The sequence below is a fragment of the Canis aureus genome, chromosome 26 (assembly GCF_053574225.1).
Source record: "Canis aureus isolate CA01 chromosome 26, VMU_Caureus_v.1.0, whole genome shotgun sequence".
NCBI lineage: Eukaryota > Metazoa > Chordata > Mammalia > Carnivora > Canidae > Canis > Canis aureus.
In genome coordinates, this window is record NC_135636.1 from 30189937 (window position 1) to 30212498 (window position 22562).

General features: G+C 40.3%; 1 protein-coding gene and 1 non-coding gene across 6 annotated transcripts in view; one reads left to right on the forward strand and one right to left on the reverse strand.

Annotated features, from left to right (window-relative positions):
- The window catches only part of PHF20 (PHD finger protein 20), a 146541-nt gene that overhangs the window by 12732 nt on the left and 111247 nt on the right, over positions 1-22562 (forward strand). For 2 of the 5 annotated variants that reach the window (XM_077872953.1, XM_077872957.1), the window contains exons 2-3: positions 9003-9117; positions 10450-10496. In XM_077872953.1, coding sequence (XP_077729079.1) covers positions 9035-9117; positions 10450-10496 — 130 coding nt within the window. In that variant the 5' untranslated portion in view covers positions 9003-9034. Of the gene's footprint in view, positions 1-1395; positions 1517-9002; positions 9118-10449; positions 10497-22562 lie in introns of those variants that run through there. The other 3 variants (XM_077872954.1, XM_077872956.1, XM_077872955.1) reach the window with 3 other exon arrangements.
- On the reverse strand, positions 17908-18041 carry LOC144298968 (small Cajal body-specific RNA 20). The gene has a single exon (XR_013365799.1).

Here is a 22562-nt window from a genome sequence, read left to right on the forward strand (position 1 = left end):
AGAAGTAGGCCCCAGGCAGGGGGCCCGATGTGGGACTCGATCCCCGGTCTCCAGGATCAGGCCCTGGGCCGAAGGCAGACTATAAACCGCTGAGCCACCCAGGGATCCCCCTAGTGGCTTATTTTTAAGCGCCCATCTTTAGAGGCTCGTAGGTTGATTTGGTCACAATGACTATCTCGCTGACAGCCTTAATGTTACACTGAGTAGCTTAAACTTGGTCCTATGGGGGAACTACTGAGCTTTTTCTTTTCTTTTCTTTCTTTTTTTTTTTTAAAGATTTTATTTATTTATTTGACAGCACAACCAGAGGAAGCTGCAAGTAGAGGGAGAGGGAGAAGCAGGCTCCCTGCTGATCAGGGAGCCTGATGCAGGATTCAATCCCAGGACGCTGGGATCAGGACCTGAGCCAAAAGCAGATGCTTAACCGACGGAGCCACCTAGGCACCCCCACCCCTTTTTTAAAATGAGATATAATTGACATATAACCTGGACTTTTTTTTTTTTTTTTAAGATTTTACTTATTTATTCATGAGGCGCGCACACACACACACACACACACACAGAGACATAGGCAGAGAGAGAAGCAGGCTCCATGCAGAGAGTCTAATTTGGGACTCGATCCTGGGACTCCATCCTGGGATTCGATCCTGGGACTCTAGGATTACGCCCTGGGCCGAAGGCAGGTGCTCAACCGCTGAGCTACCCAGGCGTCCCCAACCTGAACTGTTTTATTTATTTACCCAAACTGTTTTAAACAGAAGAGTCTAATGATCACTTGGTAGCTAGCAGTGAGGAATATTAGCAACTGTGTGGTAGTTGATTAGAGTCATACTACTTGGGTTCAATTCCTTGTCCCAGTACTTGCTAGCTTTGTCATTTGGGCAGCCTACTTTCTGAACCTTTGTTTTCTCATTTGTAAAATGCGAATCATCATCATCACTACAAACCTATAAAAGGTAGACACTAAATGAGATGATGGTTATATAAAGCACTTAGAATAGTGTCTGTAGTAAAACAGGCAGTCAGAAGATGTCAGTTTCTAAGACAGTATTGATTCAGATCTGGAAAACTGTGGCTAGGGCTTTGAGCTCCTGAAAGCTGTTGTAGTAATTGGATCAGAACTGATGGGGGCCTGCAGTGGGAGAGACGTACAAGTAGGTATTACAAAGTGGTGAGTGGGAGGCAAGGGTGATGTGCTTGTTTCTAGCTTGGCACATTCGCCAGTTTTGGGCCTTAAACTCTGTTGAGGAGAAAAGGAACTTGTGAGGGTAGGATGATTAGCTCAGTGAAGTTGAGTAAGGTCCCAAAGGTCATTGAGCAAATATATTCTGGAGCCCTGCCTGAACAATAGGCCCTTTCCACTGCTTCTGGGAAGATCACTGATTTGACCAGCTCATTCTCAGTAATTTGGAATAAGTAAACTCAACCTGTGTTTGCTCTCTGCCTGAATTTTAATTGTGGAAGGAAAAACTTGGCTCTTGGAGAAAGCATTTGAAATGTCTATAAAGAGAGTAAGGTAATTTTTGGCCTATTTCTTTCCTTCCTCCTTTCCTGATTTCCCTCCTCTCCTTTGAGGGGGTTAGGAAATAAAATAAAAGAGGTTAATTCAGCTTTTACAGTATGACCTGGGGAGGGGCCTGAAGAATGGTACTGGTCTTTGCTTTAGATCCAGTCTTCCTTCTGTGTCCTTGAGGAAACCAGGGTAGTCATGGATGGGCCCCTACCCCTACTTGAATCAACTTTTCACCTTCCCAGGACTAAATACATGCTTCCTATGTTCTTTAGTGTATTAGATACTATTTGTTGTTAATACTTCATGATAATATTGATTAGGCTGTAATCCTTTGTGTCTGATGTACGTTTTGCTACTACTACTACTGTTATACAACCATTTTATTTTCAGTGCTGAATAGTTAGTGTTAACTGTGCTAAGTATTGGACATCCATTAGCTCACTTATTCCTCACAACAACCCTAGGAGGTAGGGTTATTAATCTTATTTTATAGATGGGCAAACAGAGGCTCAGTGATTTATCTCATCTTAATTCAGCCAATGAGTAGAGCCAGGATTTGTCAGAATCTGAGTCTAAAACCTGTCTATGCTCCATCCCTAAGCATTTCTGACCTTCCTCCAAGACAACTTTGGCAGAGTCCCCTTGGAAACTTCTTCCTTTGAGATGAAGGTGTCACTGGACCTGCTGATACTGTTAAGCTTTTCTGGAACAGCATTATGGGTTTGCAGGGTAGTCTCTACCTCCTAGGCACAGGGCTGGTGAGGGAGATGGGGGCACACTCCCGCCTGAGACACCTTGCCTCTAGGACTCTCCCTTTGCCTAGAATTTTTCTCCTAGATCTTTACCTGGTTGTCTTCTTGTCATTTAGATCTCTGTCAGATCTCAACTCCTCAGAGTCTTTTGTAACAGCCTTATCTAAAGTGGTCTTTCTATTGGGTTTCCCCACAGTGCTTATCCTGCCAGAGATTATCTTCTTTGTGTGAATCTTGTTTATTACCTGTCTTCCCCACTAGAGAACAGGGTTGGGGTAGTCTTGTCCTTCTAGTATCTATTTGCAGTACCTGGCACATAGGCATTCAATAAATACTTACTGATGGGCACCTTGGTGGCTCAGTGGGCTGACCAATTGCTTTCAGCTCAGGTCATGATCCCAGAGTCACGCTCCTTTCTTGGCAGGGAGCCTACTTCTCCCTCACTCTGCTTGCTACTCCCCGTGCTGTGCCTGTTCTCTCTGTGTCAAATAAATCTTAAAAAAAATGAATGAAAGGACTTTTGTTTATTTATTTATTTTGAAGATTTTATTTGAGAGAGACTGCGTGCATGAAAGAGCATGAACAGGGGAGGGGCAGAGGGAGAAGGCAATTTGGGGCTCGATCCCAGGACTCTAAGGTCATAACCTGAGCCGAAGGCAGATGCTTAACCGATTGAGCCACCCAGGTACCCCAGAACTTTTGTATATTTAAGTAATATTTTTAAAAAATACAAAGAGTAATAAGTAATCCAAGATTAAAATCTTACCAACTAGATAATCCCCTGCTGACAAAAAAAGTACATTTTTGAGGTTAGAAAATTCTAACAATATAGTAAGATAAAAAATGAAAACTTACTTTTCCATGCTGCATTCCTCTCATTAACAGAACTACTTAAACAGTTTCTTAGTTCCTTTTAAGAAATAATTTTATGCATATGCTATAATAGATGTGCCTATATTTATGTTTGTTTACATTGAAAAGATAATACCATACACATGCCTCTATACCATGCCCTTTTTACCTGACAATATGTCTTACAGATGGCTCCATATTGACATCTACTGATAGCCATTATTCCTTTTAATGGCTGTACAACATTCTATGTACATAATTTGTTTAGCGAGGCCTCTTTTAAAGGACATATTAGCTGCAGAAATTGCAGAGCTATATTGATCATCAGTACAGGTAATTTGGCAGACTTTGGGGATGTATCTCTAGGGTAAGTTACTGGCTGTGGGACCATTGGGTTGCAGATATGTGTATATTTTTTATTTATGTAATCTCTACTCCCAACGTGGGGATTGAACTCATCACCCGGAGATCAAGAATCACATGCTCTGCTGACTGAGCCCACCAGGCACTCCATGTGTATTTTTGTAGATAGTGCCAAGTTGCCTCTAGAAAAGCTTTTCCAATTTATGCTTCTACCAACAGTGCATAAGGATGCTTTTTTTTCTCCTCATCCTGAAAACATTGATTATCCTACCTTTAAATTTTTTGCCTTAGAACTGAAAAATTATTTTGATTTGCATTTCTTTTAATTTAGGGTGATATTATATGGATAGAATATAACATGCTAATTAGAGCTTTGTATTTTCTCCCCCTTCCCGAGCAATCTTCCAGTTCTTATATTTTGCCCACTTTTGAGTAAGTTGACTTTTTTGTTCTTGGTTTGTATGCACTCTTATTTTTTTTTTTTTTAAGGATTTTATTTATTTATTCATGAGAGACATAGAGAAAGAGAGGCAGAGACATGGGCAGAGGGAGAAGCAGGCTCCTTGCAGGAAGCCCGATGTAGGACTCATCCAGGGACTCCAGGATGACGCCCTGAGCCAAAGGCAGATGCTCAGCCACTGAGCCACTCAGGCGTCCCTCTTAATATAGGAAGTTAGCTCTTTGTCATTTGCTTTGTAGCTATACCTCCCCCCACCTTTGTGAAAGTGCCTCTTAAACAGTATTACACAGCATACACTGAAAGCTTTCATTATTATTGATATAGGAGCATTGACTTTGAATACTGTATTTAAAGAAATAAGCCTTTATATCTCCTTTGTGGCAGTAGGTTCCCATTATAGGGAAATTTAAATGTAAAGGGATAATTTAAAGCCCTATCAAGGTCTTTAAAATGGAATCCTATATAAATACAGATAGCATAAGTTTTTTTTCTCTTATTTTTCCTCTGTGTCCTTATTGAATATATTACCTTTAATTCTTAATTCTGGAAGCTGGAGATTTTTTGAAGAAAAAGCCAAGGCCCTGAAGAATGGATAAGTTGAAAGCTATAGATAGAATCTTAGCCCTTTTGCATCCTTCTTTATTTATTTTTAAAGATTTTATTTATTTATTTGACAGAGCACAAGTAGGCAGAGCAGCAGGCAGAGGGAGAGGCAGAAGCAGACTCCCTGCCCAGCAGAGAGCTTGACCTGGGGCTGGATCCCAGGACCCCAGGATCATGACCTGAACTGAAGGCAGACCTTTAATCAAAAGAGTCAGCTAGGTGCCCCATCCTTTTGCATCTTGAGAACAACTTGTGTTAAACTTAGTGTGAGAAGTTTAAAAAAAAAAAAAAAGTACTTAGGTAACTTTTTAAATAAAAAATTCCTGCTTCTGCTTTGAACTCCTTTTGTTAGTGTTGTCAAATTGAATTGAGACTTTGGGGTGCCTGGCTGCCTAAGACTGTAGACCATGGGACTTAGGATCTTAGGGTTGTAAATTCGAGTCCCATGGTGGGCGTAGAGTTTACTTAAAAACAACAAAATTAAATTGAGACTTTTAGATGATTTCTTGATGTCATTCCCCTTGCCCCTTGTTAGAGCTTGTTCATCTCCTTCTAGTGTTTGTGTTTATCTTTCTGGGTGGACTAGAGCAGGGTCTGAGTTGGATTTCTTACTCCTCATTTCCAGCACAATGCCTGAGGAATAGTACTCACTAATCAATTGTCGAATGATTTAATGTGAAATCAAAAGACAAGTGCTGCCACTCTAGAAGAGTGTGGGGGAAGATTGGGGATGGGACACAAAAGTCATATTAATCCTTTGTCTTATTCTTTGTGATCCCAGAGAGTAAAACTTCAAGTAAGTGGGTTAGAGTTTGAATGAAACAGGTTTTAGTTCATGGTTAGGAAGACAATTTAGCCTCAAGAGGAATTGTTTCTTTCTTTCTTTTCTTTTCCTTTTTTTCCTTTGCGCCACTGGGAATAATTTGCTCATCTTCATTCATTTACTGCCTTCCTCCCATGCTCCTGTATTTTAATGGAAGGCCTCCTAGGGTACCTGGGGAGAATTTGTGTGATGAAAGAATTAATTCAGAAATGAAGCAGACCTGAGCTTTTGTTCTGGGGTTTGTCATTTAGCACTGTTAGCCAAATTACTTTAAGCCTAATTTCCTCATTTGTGACAATAGAATTATTAATAGCTAATAATTCCTTTGTAGTCCTTACTCTGTATCAGTCTTGTGCCCCTTAAATGGATTATCTCAATCCTCACACCCACTGCCTAGAGATAGGTACTGTTGTCACCACTAACCCCTTTTAAGGAGAGGAAACAAATTCAGTGGGATTAAGTAATTACTCAGATTCATTCAGGTAGTATGAGGTGGATCTGGGGGTTTAAGGTCAAGCGTTTAATCCCATTACATTATTATTATTTTTTAAATGATTTTATTTATTTGAGAAATAGCATGAGCAGGGGGGAGAAGCAGAGGGTGAAGCAGACTCCCCACTGAGCAGGAAGATCTAATTGGGCTTCTTCCCAGGACCTTGAGGTAATGACCTGAGTTGAAGGCAGATGCTTAACTGAGCCACCAAGGTGCCCCTAAACCCATTACATTATATGCATAGCCTCTGTAAAAGGGAGCTGTCCCCCATGCATAAAGTCTGACAAATATTTATAGCTTAGTGAGTGTTCAGTGCCACTCTGCCTTTCTTCTTGTTTGGCATCACTTAAAATTTTTTATTTTTTATATTTAAGTAATCTCTACACCCAATGTGGGGCTTGAATTTACAATCCTGAGATCAAGAATTGCATGCTCTACTGACTGCATCAGCCAGGCACCCCTGGCATTACTTTTTCATATAATCTGGAAAGCCAAACTATTAAGCTGTATATTACTTATTATATATGACATCAGAGATAAAAAGATAGATAATTTGAGTTGGTATTTGTTAGTTAAGCCAAAATGAAAACTTATACTGATTGGATTTACTTACATCAGATTTGATATTTCATTTTTCTTGGGAGTATTAGGTAAAGTCAGTCAGACCTCTGGCTCTCCCTTTCCTAGGGTCATTATAGTAGAAACACTCCTTATTTTTTTTTTTTTTTTAGATTTTATTTATTTATTCATGAGAGACACACACACAGAGAGAAGCGGAGATGCAGACAAAAGGAGAAGCAGGCTCCATGTAGGGAGCCTAACGTGGGACTCGATCCCAGGACTCCAGGATCACGCCCTGGGCCAAAGGCAGGCGCTAAACCGCTGAGCGACCCAGGGATCCCCAGAAACACTCCTTCTTAACATAATAACTTTTCAGTTTTTCAGAATGTTTTAGCTTCCTTAATACAACTGTCAACCATTCCTGTCTTCATTTGAGTTGTTTTGTGTGTTCCCCAGTATCAGCCCTTCAGAATTGGTTTAATGGATAGCTCATCCTTCAAATTACAGGGTTTTTTTTCTTATGGAAAAATTCCATTGTGAAAATCTTTAAATTTATGAAATTGTTTAAAAGGAAAAGAACAAGTGTACCTATCTGGCTCAGTCAGTAGAGCATGTGACTCTTGATCTCAGGGTTGTGAGTTTAAATCCCATGTTTGATGTAGAGATTACTTTAAAAAATAAATAAAAGGAAAAGAACAGTCACTTCCAGGATGCCTGAGTCTCTCAGGCTCAGTGGTTGAGCGTCTGCCTTTGGCTCAGGTCGTGATCCCGGGGTCCTGGGAACGAGTCCTGCATTGGGCTCCCCGATGAAGGGAACCTGCTTCTCCCTCTGCCTATGTCTCTGCCTCTCTCTCTCTGTCTCTTATGAATAAATAAATAGGATCTTAAAAAGAAAACGAAATAAAGAGCAATCACCTACAACCTGTTTTTTTCTACTTTTTTTTTTTTTTTTAGATTTTTATTGAGAGAGAATGTGTGCATGTGCATGCACGAGTTGGGGGAGAAGCAGAGGGCAAGGGAGAGAGAAAATCTTAAGCAGGCTCCACACCTAGTATGGAGTCTGTTGTGGGGCTTGATCATGATCCTGAGATCATGACCTCAGCTGAAATGAAGAGTCTGGAGCTTACCTGATTGAGCTACCCTGGTGTCCCTAAATACACATGTGTTTTAAAGATTTATTTTTAAATTTATTTTAGAGATATGGAGAGGGGCAAAGAGAGGAGGAGCCCAACGTGGGGCTTGATCCAGGGACCCTGTGATCATGACCTGAGCTGAAATCAGGAGTTGGACACTTAATCGACTGAGCCATCCAGGCGCTCCAAACATATATGAGTTTTTTTTTTTTTTTTTTTTAAGATTTTATTTATTTCTTCATGAGAGATACACAGAGAGAGGCAGAGATACAGGCAGTGGGAGAAGCAGGCATTCCTCGAAGGGAGCCTGATGCGGGACTCGATCCCAGGACCAGGGTCATGCCCTGAGCCAAAGGCAGATAGATGCTCAACCACTCAGGCGTCCCCATACATGAGTTTTAATGTGAGCTCAAAGTGGTGTAATTTGGGATCCTGACTTCTCATATAATGTACTGCATACAGATTCTTCCTAAGATATGATAGCATTACACATCAGATATGAGGATCCACTTCAGTGATTTTTCCACATTTAGTTAGTCCATTGCTAAGATTGTGTTTCTGATATGACACAGATGTTGCCCTAGCATTACTCTGGTGTTGGTTGGGCAGTATAAGCTTTTTTTGAGACCCAAAGTTTAATTGGGGAAAATGCGATTTGAGGTGGCCTACTATGTGAAGGTGGCCTGTTTAAGTGCCTCGAGAACTCAGAGTGGCTACATCACCATCAGAACCACCACTGGCCCCTAGAGATAAATTTTATTCACATAGAAAATGATCACCAATCCCAGTATCCAAAGATTTGATGAAGAATTACTTAGGAAAATATAAATTGTCAGAATGAAGTCAAGAAGAGGCAGGAAAAAAAAAAAAGAGGAGGCAGAAATATAAATAGAACAGAGAAAGTATAAATAGTTCTTTCTTGTCCAACCTTCCAAATAGGGCCAGAAATCAAGTGTCAGCTTTTGTGTACATAAAATTCGTAGGAGTTGCAGCTTGTGGTTATTCTTCTGTTTACTGGCTACATTTTTGTCGTCCCCCAGTGGGCTAGAGGCTTCATGAGGACAGGAAATGTGTGTCTCTTTTGGTCTTGACCATTTTTCTAGTGTCTCAGATATTGAATGCATTAGCAAATGATTATATTTAACCTGGAGAGCAATTGTGTTTTTAGAGTTCTGAGGAATGCCCCTTAGAGTTGAGTCCTTGTCAGCAGTGTTGAGTGGGGGTCTCCTCAGTTTGTGAAACTACAGGATGCTGAATAATAGAAGAGGAGGAGCCAAGGGAGGGCACGCCTGTGTTAGGATGAGAGCAGGCATGAAGAAAGCCACTGGCAGGGTTTCCTGGAACTTTTTGTTTTGAATAATGCCTGTTTGTCTTTTATGTGTAGTGAATGATGCTACACTCTGGGCAGACTTTGCCTAAGTTTCATAAATATTTAATTGGCTTTTTCAGGAGAATAAAGGCAGCCCTGCTGATGACTGAAAATGACAAAGCATCCACCTAACAGACGAGGAATCAGCTTTGAAGTGGGAGCCCAGTTGGAAGCCCGGGACCGATTAAAAAACTGGTACTTTTATATTTTTCTGCTAATTAAGTTGCTTCAGTAAAGGATTTTTGCTAGCACTGGTAAAGAGGGGTAGCCTGGGCCTTTCTCTAGTGTTTTCTTGCTCCCTGACTCTTGGAAGGTAGAAGGATACTTAAGCCTAGAGCTGTGGAAATGCCGGTTCTTTTTGGTGCTTCCCTCTGTCCTGGAGACCATCCAGTGACTACTTGTTAATACTTGTTTCCCCTTTCTGCCTGTTTGGGTGAGGAAGTGTTGGGAAAAAGAAGCATGGATGGCTACAAGGCAAGGAAGAGTTAAAAGTAGCATCTTTCTTGCTCTTGGCTGCCTATCTGGAAGAAGAAAGGAAAGATCAAGGATAGACGAATGAAAGGGATTAGATTGGATTTGTTTGTGTATTGTGAACAATCTCTCCTGTTTTCTGGGTGTGTGCTATGGTTGAAATTTAGTCATCACTTTGTAGGGGTGATTAAATTTAGAGGCTGAGGGGTTGTAGTCCTGACTTGTCATTGACTTGTGACCTCTGGCAGGTAATTAGCTACTTTGAGCATCAGCTTCATCTATAAATGTGTAGGTAGTAGTAATATCAACCTCAGAGTTTTTCTGAAAATCAAAGAATAGAATATGTGGAGAAAGGACTTCCTTACCAACTATAAAATGATGGTTGTTGTTGAGGGCATCCTAGAATTTGGTCATTTGTTGATGCTTAAGGGAAAGGTGGGGGTTTCAGAACTCAAACCTGAGTTTTCATAAGGAAGAGTGTAGTCCTTTTGGGGAGTTTTCTCAAAATAGGCTGACCAGTTCTTGGGGTATAGGAAGAGGAAAGAGGGGAAAAAGAAGCAGGGAAATGACTGGAGCCCAAAATGTCTCTGCTGCCTTTTGGGGCTAGATTTGATATATGAATTATGGATGTTTTGAACACATAGTTGTTTTATTTATTTATTTATTTATTTATTTATTTATTTATTTATTTATTTATTTTTCATCTAGTTGTTTTAGGCTGTTTATGTTCTCTGTGATTATTTCCCCTTTTTGTTTTCCCTCAGCCCTTTTTTAAGACAGTTTAATCAAAAGAATTCTTTTTAAATATGGAAAAACATTAGACTATAAAAAAGTAAAAAAGTATGGCTAGCCGTTTAATAATCTGTGTACTTATCACTCAAATAAATATTAATAAAATGAATTAGTCTGTAAAAATTTAATAAGATTTATAAATAACTTAATAAATGTCACTCAGTAAATGAAACATTTTTGTTTTATTATATTTATGTTGAAAAAATTGAGGTTATAAAACATTTCTGATTTAATGGAAGTATCTTTTATACCTTTCCAATTCAGTTCCCCTTCTGAGTTCTATAGAGGCAACCAGCATCCCGAATTTGGTTGTATCCTTTCTGTCCATGATTTTACATTTTTATTGATATATGTATTCATAAATAATAGAATCACTTTAGGTATTAAAAAAATTAATAGAAGTGGTATTATATTGTTTGTTTCTTTTCTTTAGCTTATGTTTTTGTAACTTATCCATACTGATATGAAGGATATTCATCCTAACTTTTATATAGAATTGCATTGTATGAATATACCATGTTAAAAAAAAAGAATATACAATATTTTGTTTATCCTACTGATACACATTTAGATTCCAGTTTTTCACTTTATTTATTTTAAAGTAAGCAATAGGTCCAGTGTGAGGTTTGAACTAATAACCCTGAGATCAAGAGTCATATGCTCTACGTACTGAGCCAGCCAGGCACTCCTCTAGTTTTTCACTTTAAATACAGTGTTGCTGGGGTGCCTGGCTGGCTCAGACAGAAGAGTGTGCCACTCTTGGTTTCGGGGTTGTGAGTTTGAGCCCCATGTTAGGTGTACAGATAACTAAAAAGAATAAATAAATAAAATTTTAAAATCCAAAACCGTGCTACTGTGAACATCTTTGTAAATGATTTTTGTGTGTGTGTCCATTTGCAATACTTCTTAGACAGTGGCTTTCAAACTTTTTTATGGCAATTTATAGTAAATATATTTTAAATCCAGTATAGTACTCATCCATGTATACATATAAATTTAATGGAAGCAAAAATTTTTAGAAACCGTTCTTTTTTTTTTTTTTTTTTTTTTTTTTTAGAAACCGTTCTTAACCTTTAGTACATGCATTACATTCTGATGTTTTCCCTCTATGTTGTATGTATGTTTCCTGAACATATCCACAAATGCTGGTTTAGAATCATTATTTTATAATCTAATGGGTCATGGAACTGTTGTTTGATAAGCCCTATTCTAGTGGATTTGTTGAGTAATATGATATATACATTTTCAGTTTTACTGGAAGTTGCCAAGTTTATCTCCAAAATGCTTCTTCTAAATTATACTTGTGCAGTAGTGCGTAAAACTTCCTGTTTTTCCATATCCTTATCAATCCTTGCTTTTTATAGACTTTCTGGTTTTGCCAATCTGTTGGTTATGAAACTTTCACTAGGCATACTGTCTAGTGAAATCGAGCATTTTTTAATATATGTGTTCTGTGACTTGCTCTTGACTATTTTGATTGTCTTTTTTTAGTGATTTATTAGTGTTTTAGTAATATGTTATGGATTCCAATTCTTCGTCAGTTTGTGTTGCAGAAATTTTCTAGTCTGTGGCTTGACTTTTCAGCTTGTTTCTGGTATCTTTTATGGCACATGATCCTCTCCTAAATTAATCTAAAAGTATTAAGTTTGGCTTTTCACATTTTAATCTTTATCTACCTAGAATTGATTTTATGTATGGGATGAACTTGGTCTGATCTTTTTTATTCACTATATAAAATAATCAGTTGCCCCAACATAGTTTATAGGACTGTCCATTCTTTTCCCACTGATCTGTAGTACCATTTCTATGTATTAAGTCCCATAATGTGAATCTATTCTTAGCTCTTTATTATATTAATTTATATTTACTCTAGTGCAATTAGCAACACATTGTCTAATTCATATTGCTTTAAAGTAAGTCTTGGGCAGCCCTGGTGGTGCAGCGGTTTAGCGCTGCCTGCAGCCTGGGGTGTGATCCTGGAGACCCAGGATCGAGTCCCACGTCAGGCTTCCTGCATGGAGCCTGCTTCTCCCTCTGTCTGTGTCTCTGCCTCTCTCTCTCTCTTCCTGTGTCTCTATGAATAAATAAACAAAATCTTTAAAAAAAAAAAAAAAAGTAAGTCTTGATAGCTGTTAAGACTGATTTTGCATCTTTGTGCTTTATTTTATTTGTTGTATTCTTCAATCTTTACTGTTATTGTAATTGAAGTATAATTGACATTCAAAGTTACATACTTTTAATGTGTTTTATTTTAGGGAGCCTGGGTGGCTCAGGGGTTGAGCATCTGCCTTCGGCTCCAGGCATGATCCTGGAGTGCCCTATTGAGTCCCACATCTAGTGCCCCTTGGGGAGACTGCTTCTTCCTCTGCCTGTGTCTCTGCCTCTCTGTGTCTCTCATGAATAAATAAATAAAATCTTAAAAATAAAAATGTGAATTTTATTTTAATGTTTTTATTGTATTTTTTAAAAAGATTTATTTATTTATATATTTGTTTGTTTGTTTATTTATTTATGAATGACAGACACAGACAGAGAGAGGCAGAGACACACACAGGCAGAGGGAGAAGCAGGCTCCATGCAGGGAGCCTGATGTGGAACTCTATCCTGGGTCTGCAGGATCACACCCTGGGCCCAAGGTGGCGCTAAACCACTGGGCCACCAGGCTGCCCAGGTCTTTTTTTTTAAAGATTGTGTATGTGTGTGTGTATGGATGTATATATATTTATATTTATATTTATTTATATTTATTTGAGAGGGAGAGAGAGAGGGAGGGACGGAGGGAGAGAGAATATTTGTGAGTGGGGGGAGGGCAGAGCAGAGAATCTGAAGCAGACTCTGCTGAGCACAGGGTCCCACGTGGGGCTTGACACCATGACCCTGATATGACCTGAGCTAAAATCGAGTCAGATGCCCAAACTACTGAGCCACCCAGTTGTCCCTGGATCTTTTTATATTACATTTTCTCTTTGGTTATTGGTGGTGTGTGCTATTGAGTTTTGTTGTTTTTGACCAAATTCGGCGTGTGAACTTTTACTGAGATCATAATTCAAAAGCAACTGCTAAAAAAACCATTTATGACATTTATGTAATTGTTGGAAATTTGAATATCAATTAATGATATTAAAGCATCATTGTTAACTTTGTAAAAAAGTTGTTATTTATATGAAAGAGCATGAGAGAGAGAGAGAGCACATAAAAGCAGGGGGAGAGGGGATCCCTGGGTGGCTCAGCGGTTTGGCGCCTTCCTTTGGCCCAGGGCGTGATCCTGGAGTCCCAGGATCGAGTCCCGCATCGGGCTCCCGGCATGAAGCCTGCTTCTCCCTCTGCCTGTGTCTCTGCCTCTCTCTCTCTCTCTCTCTCTGTGTCTATCATAAATAAATAAATAAGTCTTAAAAAAAAAAACGGGGAGAGGCAGAGGGAGAGGGAGAGGGGGAAGCAGGCTCCCTACTGAGCAGGGAGCTCAACTCAGGATTTGATCCCAGGACCCTGAGATCATGACCTGAACCGAAGGCAGATGTTTGACTGAGCCATCCACACGTCCTGAGCATTGTTAACTTTTTCAGGAATGGAAGTGATACAGCTATGTTTTTTAACAAGTCCTCATTTTTTAGAGATTGTATACTGACATTTATGAATAAAATGATATATTGTCTGGAACTTGCTTCAAAGGTAATATGAACGGAGGAAAGGATGGGAGGATAGAGGAAGCAAAAGTAGTCATGACTGGTGGATATGTGAGGGTTTATTGCTGTTGGGTTTTGTATGCTAATTTTGTATCCAGAAACTTGTGCTGCATTTTTATACTTGAGCTACTAGCTTTTTTGGATTTTCTACGTAGACTGTCATATATATGCAAATATATTGCCTCTTACTTTCCAATCCTTATGCCTCTCATTTCTTTTCCTTCCTTCTTTCTTTGCTCCCTTTTCTTTCCTTCTCTCTCTCTCCCATTTTTTTTTTTAAAGATCTTATTTATTTATTTGAGAGAGTGACAGAGCAAGCATGAACAAGGTGGTGGGGGATGGGCAGAGGGAGAGGGAGAAGCAGACTCCCCTCTGAGCAGGGAGCTGATGCGGGGCTTGATCCCAGGACCCTGGGATCATGACCTGAGCCGAAGGCAGATGCTTAACCACATGAGCCACCCAGGCGCCCCTCTTTCCCATTTTTTTAAAAAGATTTTATTTATTTATTTATTTATGAGAGACACAGAGAGGCAGAGACCTACGCAGAGGGAGAGAAGCATGCTCCCTGCAGGGAGCCGGATACAGGACTCAATCCCAGGACCCTGGGGTCACGACCTGAGCCAAAGGGAGACAAGGGAGACGCTCAACCACTGAGCCACCCAGACATCCCTCTCCTATTTCATTGACCAGGACCACACTAGCACGGTGTTAAATGGTCGTGGTGATAGTAGTCTCCAGTGTCTTACTGTTTGATTAATAGGAGCACATTTGAAGGTTCTTCACTGAAGTATCATGTTTAATGTTAAGATCATGGTAGATTTTTTAATCAGATTAAGGTAGTTTCTTCCTGTTTATTTTTTGCTGCTGGAAGTTGTTTTTTTTTTTTCTTTTTTTCCCCTAGCCTGAGAGATAGCTCATGACTGTTAAATTTTATCTAATGCTTTCTGGACAACTAATTACTTGACCGTATACATTTTTATCTCTTCAGTGTATTGGTATGGTATATGACATTAGTAGATTTTCTTTTTTTTTTTTTTTTAAGATTTTATTTATTTATTCATGAGAGACACAGAGAGAGAGAGAGAGAGAGAGGCAGAGACCTAGGCAGAGGGAGAAGCAGGCTCCATGCAGGGAGCCTCATGTGGGACTCAATCCTGGGACTCCAAGATCATGCCCTGAGCCCAAGGCAGACGCTCAAGCACTGAGCCACCCAGGCTTCCCCATTAGTAGATTTTCTAATGTTGAACAATTTTTGCCTGTATTCCTGGATAGACCCTATTAGGCCATAAATATAATACATGATATAATATATGTATAATATAATAATAAAATATATATTAAATTATGGGATTCAGTTTGCTATTATTTTATTTGGGATTTTGGTATCCATGTTCATTAATATTTTTGGTTTTGATCTTTTCTTGCACTATCCTTGTCTAGTTTCAGTCTCTTGTTCTAGAATTCTTAGAAAGTGAGAGTCTTCTTTTTTTCTCTCTGAAACAGCTTCTTTTTACTTTTAAAGATTTTATTTATTTGAAGGATGCCTGGGTGGCTCAGCGGTTGCCTCTCTCTGTGTCTCTCATGAATAAATTTTAAAATCTTAAAAAAAAAGATTTTATTTATTAGAGAGAGAATATGTGTGAACAGGGTAGGAAGGTGAAGGAGCAGAGAGTTGGGGAGAAAAGCAGTCTCTGTGCTGAGTGCAGAGCCCGATGTGGGGCTTGGTCCCAGAACCCTGAGATAATGACCTGAGCTGAAACCAAGAGTCATATGCTTAACTGACTGAGCCACCCAGGCCCCCCGTCTGGGAAGTTTCTTGAAGCTTTCCTAAATCTTGCCAGTATCCCTTTTTGTAAAAATATTTTTTTAAAAAATATTTTATTTATTTATTAAATTTTAGTCTCCCAAATCAAATACTTCTTTAAAGTTTATTATTTTTGTGGGGGGGGGGAGGGCAGAGGGAGAGAGAGAGAAAGAGAATCTTGAGCTTGCTCCACACTGGGTGTGGAGCTTGATGTGGGGCTTCATTTCACAACCCTGAAATCATGACCTGAGTCAAAATCAAGAGTCAGACCCTTAGCTGACCGAGCCACCCAGGCACCCCTCAAATACTTTGTTATTGTTCTATTTTATTTTTCTTGAGTCAATTATCTTACTTATATTTTTTTCAAGTATGCTAGTAATATAGCATTATATAGTAAATAGTAAGTAATATAGGAAAAACTTACTTGTAATTCTACCAACTTAACAAGGTAGTCTTTTTGTAATTGCTTATATTTACAGAAGGCATGATCACGGGGCAGCTGCCTGGCTCAGTAGGTGGAGCATATGACTCTTGATCTTGGGTTGTGAGTGTGAGCCCTATGTTTTTTTTTAAATATATTTTTTAAAGGATTTATTTATTCATGATAGACAGAGAGAGAGAGGCAGAGACACAGGCAGAGGGAGAAGCAGGTTCCATGCCAGGATCGCGCCCTGGGCTAAAGGCAGGCGCCAAACTGCTGAGCCACCCAGGGATCCCGGTGAGCCCTATGTTGGGTGTAGAGATTGCTTTAAAAAAATTCTGTTAAAAGGGCAGCCCCGGTGGCACAGTGGCTTAGTGTCGCCTGCAGCCTGAGGTGTGATCCTGGAGACCCGGGATCGAGTCACATGTCGAGCTCCCTGCATGGAGCCTGCTCTGCTCTGCCTCTGTTTCTCTCTGTGTCTCTCATGAATAAATAAATAAAAAAAAAATCTTAAAAAAAATTCTGTTAAAATAAAATAGTCATAGAGTGCCTGGGTGGGTTGCTCAGTTGGTTAAGTGTCAGACTCTTGATTTTAGCTCAGGTCATAATCTCATGATTGTTGAATTGAGTCCAGGTCTGAGTCTCCTTGTTTATCTCCTTCCCCTTTTGTTTCTCTGCGTGTGTGTGTATACTCTTTCTCCCAAATAAATAAATAAAAATAAAACTGGCATGATCTGAGTGTACATAAGATTTTTACATATTCTTTTACTTTTTTAGTTATTATGATAGCATAATGTAAAACATGCCTATTCTCTTAAGTGGATAAACTATGTTTCAGATCATTATTCTCCTTTTTTTTTAAGATTTTATTTATTTATTCATGACAGACACAGAGAGAAAGAGAAGCAGAGACACAGGCAGAGGGAGAAGCAGGCTCCATGCAGGGAGCCCGACGTGGGACTCGATCCCAGGTCTCCAGGATCACACCCCGGGCTGCAGGCGGAGCTAAACCGCTGCGCCACCAGGGCTGCCCTTACTCTACTTTTAGAACTTTTTGTTTCCAGTTTTTTTTTTAAAGATTTATCTTATTTATTTCTTAAAGAGAAAGATAGCTCTGGTGGGCGGATTAGAGGGAGAGGGAAAGAGACAGAACCTCAAGAAGACTCTGCTGAGCATGGAGCTTGGGGCTCCATCTCACAAGCTTAAGATCATGACCTGAGCCAAAATCAGGAGTTGGACACTCAACCGACTGTGCCACCCAGATGTCCCTGCTTCCAATTTTTCTTTCACAGTTCCACAGAAAGTGGTTTATTGCCTTTAGAACAAAACAAGGTGCTTTCAGAACTTTTGTCAGTGAAGAAAAACTGTTAGAACTTGGAAACTTCATAAAATATTATTTGGCACTGATAGAAAGCTTCCCACTTGCAGCCTGAGCTGTCCGATTAGGTACAGCTAACTACTTAGAAGCAGGGCTTGTGCTTATGATTCGTGTACCAAGTGTCAGGTCTGACCTCCTTGTCCTGATTGCATGTGGTGCTTCTCCAGCACCCACTCAGTCACTGCTCTTCCCCACCACCCTGTGCTTTGTAGTCCAGTTTGGACCTTGTTTAGGTGTGTTTGTTAGGTGTTGCCTATGGAGCAGGCAGGGGGCCAAGCTACTTTTGGGGCAACACAGGCCAGGATCAGCTCATGAGAGCCTGGCACTATCCAAGGAGGGCCAGGACCCTCGTGCCTGGTGCTGCCATTTCAGATTCTAGTCTGACTGTGGGGTCAGCATGCCTGGTATAGATTAAGTGTGAACTCCTAGCAACTACAGATGTCTAAGGCAGGAAAACAAGACTGCCAGCTTGTGGCAGCCCCAACATTGATCCTCAAAGGCTGATTTTGATTTTTAACCCTGCTTAAGGAGAAAAGGGACCCTTCCCCACAGCCTTATGGGACAGAGGCCCTCCAAATGTTTTACTTATTTACTCCTGTGGTAATTTAATAAGCTTTGTGTCAAGCAGTGAATAGAATGCTGCCTTGCCCATTTTTGTTGTAGGCAGGAGAACAGATCTTGTTAGGGGGACAGAGGGACCTGCTTATGGCTAGAGTGGTCTGGTTTTAGAGGAATGTGAATGGGACTAAGGGAAGGAATGTGTATAGGCCCAAGGAAGGATGAGCCTTGCTTTGCCTGTGGAGGTAGGAAAGGCTTCTCAGAAAAGGTGAGACTGGCACCATGAGTAAAGCTGCAGCAAACATCTGGGCAAAAGCAGAGTTTTTTGAGGGTGGGGTATGAGTGCTATAGGATCAGTTTACAGGGTTGGATGGCTAGGTCCTTTTGGCTGCAGGTGACTACACAGAGAAATCCAATTGTCCTGGAGTCACATTCAGATAAGTTGGCTACCTTGAATACCTTCAAACATTATGAAAAGTTGAAAGAACAGTGTAATAAACACTATACTTTCCCATCTGCATTCACAAATTGGTAACATATTTACCCAATTTGATTTATATACTTTTTAAAATGTAATTAATTGTAATTAGCAGTAATTCTATAATATTTAGTATCCAAACCATTTTCAGATTTTCCTGTTGTCCCAAACTGTCATTTTTCAAAATCAAGATTGGTCAATCAAGATTGGCACATTATAGTTTGTTTTGTTTTGTTTTTTTAAGATTATGGAGAAGCCCAGGTGGCTCATCGGTTTAGTGCTGCCTTTGCCCAGGGTGTGATCCTGGAAACTCAGGATCGAGTCCCAAGTCAGGCTCCTTGCGGGGAGTCTGCTTCTCCCTCTGCCTGTGTCTCTGCCTCTCTCTCTCTCTCTGTCTGTGTCTTTCATGAATAAATAAAGAAAATATGTTTTTAAAAATATTTTATTTATTTATTTGACACAGGGAGACATCACAAGCAGGGGGAGGGAAAGGGAGAAACAGGTAGAGGGAGATGAAGAAACAAGCTTTCTGCTAAGCAGGGAGCCTAATGCAGAACTCAATCCCAGGACTCTGAGATCGTGACCTGAGCTGAAGGAAGATGCTTAAGTGGCTGAGCCACCCAGATGCCCCTACATTTTTGTTTTTATATATTTTATTTGCTTTTATTCTGTAATAATCCTTTATCCCCTGCTAATCCTTCCCGTCTCATGGCTGGCTGGCTTGCTTTCTTTTTAAAGAGTTTATTTTTAGGTAATCTACACCTCATGTGGGGTTCAAACTTGCAACCCTGAGATCAAGAGCTGCATGCTCTACCAACGGAGCCCACCAGGAGCTCCAATTTATTTATTTTTAAGAGTTCTGAACCATTTTGAAAACTATTCCACATGCTGGGTTAGTCACATTGTTTTCTTTTTTTTTTTTAAGATTTTTTTTTTAAATTTATTTATTCATGATAGTCACACAGAGAGAGAGAGAGAGAGAGAGAGAGAGGCAGAGACACAGGCAGAGGGAGAAGCAGTCTCCATGCACAGGGAGCCCGATGTGGGATTCGATCCCGGGTCTCCAGGATCGCGCTCTGGGCCAAAGGCAGGCGCCAAACCACTGCGCCACCCAGGGATCCCAGTCACATTGTTTTCTTATGGTGAATTTAATTTGTTTCTTATATTCGTTTATATTTTCTATTAGCTGGAAGTTGGGTCTAGACATCAGAATTAACATTTATTTGCAGAATGTTTCATTGGTAATGCTGTAGGTTTCATATTGTATCACATCAGGGGACACACAAAGCTAGGTTGTCCACTGTTCCATGTATCACTTAAATAAGGTAGTGACTGTCATCTCTCACCATTTTAAAGGAATATTTTCTCTGTGAAAATAGTAAATAATTTGTAATGATTTGTTAATATCCTGTTTATTTATTTATTTTTAGATTTTATTTTATTTATTCATGAGAGACAGAGAGAGAGAGAGACAGAGACAGAGACACAGGCAGAGGGAGAAGCATCAGGCTCCGTGCAGGGAACCCGACACGGGACATGATCCCGGGTCTCCAGGATCATGCTCTGGGCTGAAGGCAGCGCTAAACCACTGAGCCACCGGGGCTGCCCTATCCTGTTTAACCTACGCCATTTACCTAATGATTTCAGCATCCATTGATAAAGACTTGCGTGAATCCGTTGTTACACTGGAAATTGAAGAATAGTGAAATTTTTTTTTTTAAAGATTTTATTTATTTATTCATGAGAGACAGAGAAAGAGAGAGGCAGAGACACAGGCAGAGGGAGGAGCAGACTCCATGCAGGGAGCCCGACGTGGCACTCAATCCTGGGACTCCAGGATCACGCCCTGGGCTGAAGGCAGGTTCTAAACTGCTGAGCCACCCAGGGATCCCCAGAATGGTGAATTTCAAACTTTGTCATTCTCTTTATGTTTTGTGTTTTATTAGTTGACATTCTTTTGCAAGAAGAGGCCCCCCCCACCCATTTTTAAGGATCACAGAGACTCAGATTGTTATGTGTGGTCTTACAGTCAGTTACATTCATTATTCTCTTTGGTGCTAAAATTATCCCAAATTTAGCCAGTGGGGGGACCTTTAAACCAAGTTCTTTGTTCTGTTGACACACTTCTTATTAGTCCTTAAGTATTTTCTTTTTTTCTTGCACTACTTAGAAGGCCCACATTTATCTTGCACATGTCCTGTTATAAACCCTGGAGTCCAACCATTTCTCCAAGGAGGTCTAATTTCTTTTAGGTGGAAGTAGTATTTAGAAGTTAAGCTCTGGGCACTGGGTGTGTTTATTGCTGCTAGAATGTTATTACTTTTAGGCCTTTTCAGTGGATAGAGCTAAGAAACAAAATTTTTGAAAAGTTGTGGGTTCATTTTGGTATTTCCAATGTAAATTTAATATTTAGTAAATATTTTGAGTTTTATTTTTGCCTTTTCTCTTATTTGAAAATCTTTGTTTCTTTTATTTCTAAGATTTTATTTTTAGACTTTTAATTAATTAATTAATTTTGGTGGGGGAGCGGCAGAAGGAGAGGGAGAGAATCTTAAGCAGGCTCCATGACCCTGAGATCATTACCTGAGCTGAAGCCAGGAGTTGGACACAACTGACTGAGCCAGGTGCCCCTGTGAGTTCCTTTTTAATGATCTTACAGTATAATTTTCTACTTTTTAAGTTACTTTTGAATATACATACAGCAAAATTCCCTCTTTTTTGGTGTACATATCTATGAGGGTTTTTTTTTTTTATAAGGTTTTATTTATTTATTCATGAGAGACACACAGAGAGAGGCTGAGACACAGGCAGAGGGAGAAGCAGGCTCCATGCAGGGAGCCCAACATGGGACTCGATCCCGGGTCTCCAGGATCAGGCCCTGGGCTGAAGGTGGTGCTAACCGCTGAGCCACCCGGGCTGCCCTATGAGTTTTAACACATGTATAGATTCTTACAAACATCACCACCAACAGGATAAGAGCACCTAAAGAATTCGCTTATGCTATGCCTTTGCCAGTCTATAATTATTTGATTTGATTATTTTTTTAGGATTTTACTTATTTGTTTGGGCAGCCCAGGTGGCTCAGCAGTTTAGTGCTGCCTTCAGCCCAGGGCATGATCCTGGAGACCCAGAATCGAGTCCCACGTCGGGCTCCCTGCATGGAGCCTGCTTCTCCCTCTGTCTGTCTGTCTGTCTGTCTCTCTGATAAATAAATAATCTTAAAAAAACTGGAAAGATTTTACTTGTTAATTTATTTTATTTATTCTTTTAGAGAGAGAGCTCACACACTCAAGTGGGAGGGTGGAGAGGCAGTGGGAGAGGGAGAGAGAAAACGACTCAGGGCTTGATCTCAGGACCCTGAGATCATGACTGAGCCGAAATCAAGAGTTGGATGCCCAACTGACTGAGCTACCCAGGCCCCCCAAGATATTAAGTAATCTTTACATCCAGTGTGGGGCTCAAACTCACAACCCTGAGATCAAGACTCACATGCTGCCCTGACTGAGCCAGACAGGTGCCCCTGATTCATTTTCTTACTTGTCTGTCTTCCCTATTAGGATGCAAGCTCAGTGAGGGCTGGTGCATTACATTTGGTTCTTTGAGAAGCTGTAGGGTTGATCCATTTGGATACCCTCTGTAGAGGGAAATGGGGAGTGAGGTGAAGAGGCTGGGAGAGCTATCAGACTGTCTTGCAAGTCTGATCCCTGGGGAGGAGAGAAAAGGAAGGTAGGCTGCCTTCCAGTCGCAGTAGGGCTCTCAGAAAGTTTTGGCAAAGGAGATGCGGATATCTCAAGCCAACATTGCTGTCAAAAGAGTCTTGTCTCCCAGAAGAGTCTTGTCTTAGTATACCTGCTCACTTAATCCTTGACTGAGAGCAGCTGTAGGGAAGTGTGGAGATGGCACAGAAGTCAAGTCGGGGATTGGTTTTAGATCCTTTGCACCTGGTGTCAGTTACTATCCCCTTGATAAGGATGTGATGGGTGCATTTTCAAGGCAGCCATGGGTGTGCTATCAATTTTGTTTGCCGATATATCTCTAGTGCCTGAAAATTGCAC